The following is a 7,196-nucleotide window of genomic DNA, read 5'->3' on the forward strand; positions in this document are numbered from 1 at the left end:
ATCTTCTGATATAAACGTCCAATTTGCCCTTTCTACTTGTTTTGATATCGAATTATGGTACGAAGTGATTGGTAGAAAGCTAGAGATGATACAGAGGTATTTTTTTCTCACTAGATTGATGGATATTGATTTATGATTAAAGCCCCAAACTTGTATTGTTTGGTGTAAATGGGCTGTACTGAATGTCAAAATCATCTGCACTAAAACTTAGTTTCTTTTGCCCAAGATTGAAGTGTTCACCTGCGCACTATCTGGCCACCTAAGTTTAGATATCCCACCACTCATTCCTGCAGGCTTATTTATAAAGAAGTCTCTTTAGTGGTTGGCTATCTCCCATGTCCTACCCATCAAAGCTGTTGCAGTTCTAAGATTTTTATTATTGTCAATTCTTCAAACAATTTGGTTTAGTTGTTTGGTGTCTGGTGGACACGGGCACCATTTTTTTTAAATATTGCTTCAATTATTCTTCTAAAGATTGTCCTCTTAAAAAATTCCCATATAAGTTCAGACCGAATAAAGGTTATTTGACGTTAGCAGAATGTTGTCCTGTCCATTTTTATTTTTATTTTTCTATTTATCTATTCACTTATACATACAGTTTATAGGTATGTACGTATACGTATTGACATTGGGTGCAAGTAATACAGATAGATGTTCCATATATAAAACGTGGTAGTAGAACGAAATGTGATATGCAACTGTGTATATACATGATTGAATCTTAGGTAGTAATGTTCTGTGAACACCTCACTAGGAGAACCTGTGCCGAGGTGTTCGCATGGGTGTTATTCTGCCGTCATATTCGACAGACACAGATTTTACACGGTTTGCAGACTTTAAGAAATTAATATTAGTGTATTATTTCCTAGGCCACCAAAGAAGAACCACTGGTGATGTGGCTGTCAGGTCTCCACATCCCTGAAGCATACCTCACGGCTCACGTACAGATGGCCTGCCGCCTGTACACTTGGCCGCTTGATCGCTCCACCCAGTTCACCCGAGTCACGAAGTTCGTGGACCCTGACGAGGTGGAGGAGAGACCTATCACCGTGCGTTCTGTTACTACTTTTTATAATAAATACTTCAGCCTGCTGTAACACACAAAATATTAATTATTTACTGTATTTCAGGGCTGCTATGTGTGCGGCCTGTTCCTAGAGGGCGCCCGCTGGGACCTGCAGGAGGGCTGCCTCAAAAGGTCACACCCCAAGGTCCTCGTCACGGAATTGCCCATAATCTACATCGAGCCCAAGGAGTCACACAAACTGAACTTACAGGTCAGTATCACTGTACCCACGGTGATCTGAATCCCCAGAAATTACAAAATCTCACAGTTATCTGAATTTATCTTAAATCTTAATAACTCATACTCAAAGCCATAAGAAATCTGAATTACCAATGATGTGAACCTCCAGTTATGTAAAAGTCAAGTTATCTATCGCATTCATGCGTAAGTTTGTAGGAGAATAGGGCTGAAAATATGTGAGACATAAATTTGTGGAATTTTTGTAATTTTCATAAATTCTAAGGTTGTTCTATCGGCGAAGTATCGTAAGTCGAGAGTCTGCTGTATATGTAGTAGAAATAATTTATAATATCATTTTGATAATTGTGTGTATTTCAGAATACTCTAAAGACTCCAGTTTATACAACTTCCCTGAGAAGAAATGCAATGGGAGTAGGACTGGTGTTTGAATCCAACCTGTGGACCAAGGAGCACGACAGCCACTGGATCTTACAAGGAGTTTGCCTGGTCATGAACACCAACTGAGCTTAACCTTAAACTATTACTTTGTACCTGATAAATTATTTTTGATTGACCACACCTCAAAAAGTTTAATTCTTGGTGGTAGGCAGGGGAACTATACTAGTCCCAGAGAGAGGTCATACATGACGTCATCATTCTATTATCTTGTGTATTTTTCGTTTTGAAACGTTTGGAAAGGAAAATTTTTATGTAAGCATTTTGGGACAGTCATCGATGACGTCATGTACAATCTCTCTCTGGGACTACTATTCACATTACACTTTTATATTGGTTAAGAAGTGTGCTAGTAATGGCTGATTTATTTGAAGACAATTATTATTTATTTTAATGTTTATTTCTTTTTAGCTTTGCTTAGAATGTTGTTTATTTGTTGTGACTAAAAGTCACAAAGACTGAAATAACTGTCTAGTCAAATGAATTGTATTTTATAAATTTTTTAAAATAAAGTACAACTTCAATATCTGAGTTTTACTTTCCTAGAAATTTGCAGTAGAAAGTTTTGTTAAAATTGTTTATCCAATTGCATTTGAGAGATATGGAAAAAAAACAGGTACAATTTAGAAAAAATATATAAGAAAACAAACTTAGATTCTTCTGTATTGTTTATTAATCAGTTGATATCTTATTCAACAAATCATTGCGCACAATCATATTCTCAATCAAAAGGTTCCACAAATCCTTGTATGTGTCCTCCCCTAATGCCATGACATCTATGTTCATAGAAGTATCTGCCTTAGAAGACAGCTTTTTGGCATTAGCCTCCGACATTGCTTCCAAACATTTCTCCAAATGTTGGGACACGGCTGACATCTGTTGATTCATAACTGAAGCATAATCCAACAAATGGCTGCTTCCTTTACTACCTGAAGTCAAAAAGTCTTGACTTATCTCCATTTTCTCTGAAGCCGTTGGATTGAAGGTCATTTTCTTATCAGCTTTCTCCCTGACAGTATATCCCGAAGGGACTATAACACATCTCGAGGGGAACAAGTCATAGATGAGGTTTATCAGCAGCAATACCTGATTCTCAGTTCTGGAAAGAATATCATTCAAGATATTATATCGTCCAAAGTAACTCATTTAAAAAAATATATATTTCAACCTCTTGTTCGCCAGAGTACCCTTAACCTCACTTAAACGCCATAGTATCCTTATAGATACGTTTAAAAATAAACCTTTCTCTGAATTTAATAATATTTGGCTAATTTATATAGAACCGTGAAAATTCAAATCAAGTGGAATATAACTAGCCTTACTTGGGAATTCGATCAAGAATTTAATGTATTTAAAAATTTAGCATCGGCGATCAACAAGTTAATTTGTTTTAAAATTTAGTATCGGCGATAAAGAAGTTAATGAATTTTAAAATTTAGCACCGGCGATCAAGAAGTTAATGTATTTTAAAATTTTGCATCGGCAATCAAGAAGTTAATGTATTTTAAAATGTTGCATCGGCGATCAAGAAGTTAATTTTTTTTTTAATTTTGCATCAGCGATCAAGAACTTAAAATGCATCGAAGCATAGTCCCGGCTCCAAGAGATATTTAACCCTTAGTTAGAAAAAAGGGGGAATGCTCAGACAAAAAAAAGTATTGTTTTGGATTCTCTATGTAATGTAGATTCACCAGTTTCCCGCTTGTACTACAAGTTTCCGGAAACCGTGTGTTTATGTATGTATATAGTTTATTCTGACTACATCTTTGTTAGATAGTAAGAAATTCATTATATTTTCTTAGAACTCACCTTGAGAGTAAGATAACTTTATCAATCTTTGAATTCTCTTCATCTTTGTAAACAAACACGGTCGTTCCGTGCAACGCATGCAGTGGTGAGCTGCAATGCCTGAGGACTGCATTGCCGTCTAAAGCGCTGAGGGTGAATTTAAGTTTCTCCGTGAAGAATGCCTGAAGATCGTCAGATGCAAAGTGAATGTCTAATTCAGTTTTGATGCCGGTGGAAAGTATTGCTAGAGCATCTGTTGGACCTGAAATAAATTAAATTTCAAGATGTTACATCAGAAGTACACTTTAAAATGTGAATACCGCACAAGAGTTCCAACTGCTCCCAACGGTCTGGAGCCAGTGAGACAACAGCATCCCCGATTGGGGTATGTTGTGGAGCTGAAGGTAGTGTGGAGAGGAAGGAGGGGGAGTACCGCGCTATTCAGATCTGGTTCCCAAACATGGCTGAAGCTATTTCAAGCAAGCTTTCAACTCTGAATGATTGTATTACACGAGAGCGATACTGAGAGTACCTTACACTCTGGAACGTGCCCCAAGTATATTAAATAGATTATTTTAAATGAATAAATTGTGAAATAACACATTATCATCAAATAAAATTTACTTGCACACGCCCGGATTTGAACCCGCGACCTTCAGATTACTAGTCGAGAGCCTTACTTCTCTACCACGGAGGTCGTCAAATTAAATCATAACTCACCAAATTGTTGATCCTGTCGCAATACTGGATGCATTGCATCGATCACCAGGCTGGCTGCGCATGCTTCTATTCTTGGCAATGGTATGCAAAGCCGTGCTTCCTTGTATTTATACCTTAAGGATGCCTTCAGTGCCACTCGAGGGGAACTCACAAACTGGGGCTCCTCTGCAATAGCCACCATCGTGAAGGTGGATCCAGGCGCAACATCTATCCTTGCTTTGCTGACCCAGTACGGTGGATAATCAGATGATTGGTATAGATGAGTGCTGTACGAAAATATGGTTGATTTTTCGCATTTCATCAACAGCTCTATGTCAGTTATAGGTCTGGAAAAAAATGTCAATATAGCTGTAGACGACTGATACGAATCAGTTTGAAACAAAAGGGTTGTCGCTAATACGCCTTTTCGACTCACAGGTCTCAGACAGGCCAATGAAATTCATAATCTGTTCGAGGAAGGATATAGTTTTTTTGGTGGATTTAGTTGTGTAATCCTAGGAGTCACTTATTAAATATATCTGCATAAAGAAGAGTGTCTGTTTTGGACGCCGGGTGGTTGGCGTGGATTAGATTTCTATACAAATCTACAGTTTTATTCTGAGACTGATGAAATTTTGTACACTTGACCTTCGAAACAAGAGGAAGGTTACTGTCTACATTTAATTTCTAAAACCGTTGCGTAAAGTCCGGGCATCAGCTAGTCTTCTATTTATATAAAGAAGGGTGACCGGATAAATCATCAAAGTGATAATTCATCACATCTTTAAAAATTTATATAAAGTCATGGAAAGTGATGAAACAAAAACTTTATTAACTGGGTTAAGTAGGTAAGTTAGGTTAAAAAAAATTTTTTTCATCGTTTGTAATGACTTTATATCACTTTTTAAAAGTGTGTTGAATAGTCACTGTGTTGAGTTATCATGGAACCATAAAGAAGTGTGCCTGTGGCAAACCGGCAGCGTGGATTTGATTTTTAAACAGTTTTGTTTCAAAGTTGATGAAAAACAACACCCTTAAAGCATAATTTTGAAACAACTTGATGAAATACAAAAAAAATACTGTCTACATCTGATTTCTAAAAACTCGACGTTAACCCCGGGCAACGCTGAGGACTTCAGCTAGTCATAATATATAGAATGTCTGTGGGATTGTTTTAAATACAAATCTACAGTTTTATTCCCAGATTGATGAAATTTTTCACACATGACATTCAATAACTTCACTTAGGAATGAGATTGCGAAAAACCAACCCATCCCATTTTCCTACCCCTTAAGAGGAAGCTACAATCCAAAAATTTGTAAATTCTTGGTATACCTTATATTGTAGGAAATAGGCATTAAAATCGCTTGACAAACGGAGTCTAGAATCATTCGATTTCATGCCAAAAACTGTTTTTTATTTATTTTGTGAATAATTGTATAAGAAAGCAAAAAAGTTAATCAAGTAAAACTGTCACAAAAAAAATTAGCTATAATACTGTATTTTTTTTAAATTGTTTCCTTTACGCGTTCATAAATTTCTATTGAAAAAATGGTTTTTTTAATAGTTATTTTTAATATTTTTACAGTCTGAGAATGCCAAATTCTTTTTATTTCATTTCCTAAATCTGTGTATTTTCTTATTTTTTGATTTATATTTTTTATTGAGTAATTTATTTTATTATTTGTATTCTACTCAAGCGAAGCGATAGTATAACCTTCAATTTATCCAAAGCATATTTTTTGGTATTTATAATGTAGGTACACCAATTTGTTATAAAGATTAATCAAAATAGTGATTTAACATTAAGCTTCGCCTTAAAACAGAATAAATCCTGGGCAACGCCGGACTCGGCTATTTTCGATAAAGTCGTAAAATAAGTTTGAAACATTTGCTGTATGCAAGCAATGCGTGAGTAGGCACTGTGTTCACATCAACTCTGGCTGCGATACCTATACTAGGCTATGGATACATAATATTTTCATCAAAAGACAAAATAAACATCATTCAAATTTGGTATGAATTTATACAGGTGAACATACAAAAGGTGCAATGACAGAAAATAGAATTGTTCAGACACAATCCAAGCATAATCCTAACACTTTGGTGGCATGACAACATCTAATATTTATTATAAAAAAGGTACACGCATTATATAGCAGGATAATTACTTCATGTGTTTCCTCGTCCATGTCCCTATGCCACAAAAAATTCAAAAGATATGGAATGTCATAGAGTTCCGTCTACACGCTCAATCTTAAGCCGGGAATACACATGCCTGTAGCTGGCACACTTGCATGCAAGCTCCTTGCACATGCCAGCTACTATCATGTGTATACGCTAACTTGCATGCCTGTACCTGCCTTGCAAGTAGATTGCACAACATTTGATTTACTGGCATGCAAGTTGAGGGAGGGGACGAGGGGGGCTATGAAACCGGCATGTGTGAACGTCGCGACAGGTACGGGCATGCCAGTAGCTCAGTCTCTCATTAAATTAGCCACACATTGTACTGCCAATTGCAATACGATGATATTTAATTCACTTCGAATGTTTTCCATTGCCAAAAAGCTTGAGACTACTCAGTCTCAGAGTGATTTGAGACACGTACTGTCTAGTGACTGGCATGTGTATACGTCTTGCAAATACAGGCATGCAAGGACGCAACTTGCATGCAAGTTTAACTTGCATGTGTATTCTCATTGCGCCAGTTACTTGTACATGCCATTAACATGCATGCAAGCTACTGTTCCATTTTACAGGCATGTGTATCGCCGCCTTTATTTGCGCAAACTCTATTTGCACAAGTAAGTTAAGACGGCAAAACTGTATAAAGCGCAAATGGCTCGCATGCACTTCAAATAATCGCGATAGGTTTGCACCAACCGGTTTGCACAAGTCTAGTGATCTTGCGCGTATGGACGGGCGGGGAGGCACAAGCTTAAGCGCATGTTCGAAGTTATATAATAACAGCTGACATGTACCCGGCGTTTCTTGGGATTATAT

At 36.9% G+C, this 7,196-nt stretch overlaps 2 protein-coding genes across 2 annotated transcripts in view; one reads left to right on the forward strand and one right to left on the reverse strand.

The window, feature by feature from the left end:
- The window catches only part of Dhc98D (Dynein heavy chain at 89D), a 138,157-nt gene extending 136,054 nt beyond the window's left edge, over window positions 1-2,103 (forward strand). Inside the window, exons 77-79 of the mRNA XM_089639143.1 lie at window positions 870-1,049; window positions 1,131-1,277; window positions 1,625-2,103. Of these exons, the coding sequence (XP_089495269.1) occupies window positions 870-1,049; window positions 1,131-1,277; window positions 1,625-1,771 (474 nt within the window). The 3' untranslated portion in view covers window positions 1,772-2,103. The remainder of the gene's footprint in view (window positions 1-869; window positions 1,050-1,130; window positions 1,278-1,624) is intronic.
- A 271-nt stretch (window positions 2,104-2,374) lies between these two features.
- LOC149418660 (uncharacterized) overlaps window positions 2,375-7,196 on the reverse strand; it is a 241,522-nt gene continuing 236,700 nt past the window's right edge. Inside the window, exons 6-8 of the mRNA XM_089639144.1 lie at window positions 4,211-4,536; window positions 3,512-3,752; window positions 2,375-2,801 (exon numbers count right to left, since the gene is read on the reverse strand). Of these exons, the coding sequence (XP_089495270.1) occupies window positions 2,375-2,801; window positions 3,512-3,752; window positions 4,211-4,536 (994 nt within the window). The remainder of the gene's footprint in view (window positions 2,802-3,511; window positions 3,753-4,210; window positions 4,537-7,196) is intronic.

This window comes from Hesperophylax consimilis, chromosome 13 (assembly GCF_061612785.1).
Source record: "Hesperophylax consimilis isolate HC1 chromosome 13, BYU_Hcon_1.0, whole genome shotgun sequence".
Classification (NCBI taxonomy): domain Eukaryota; kingdom Metazoa; phylum Arthropoda; class Insecta; order Trichoptera; family Limnephilidae; genus Hesperophylax; species Hesperophylax consimilis.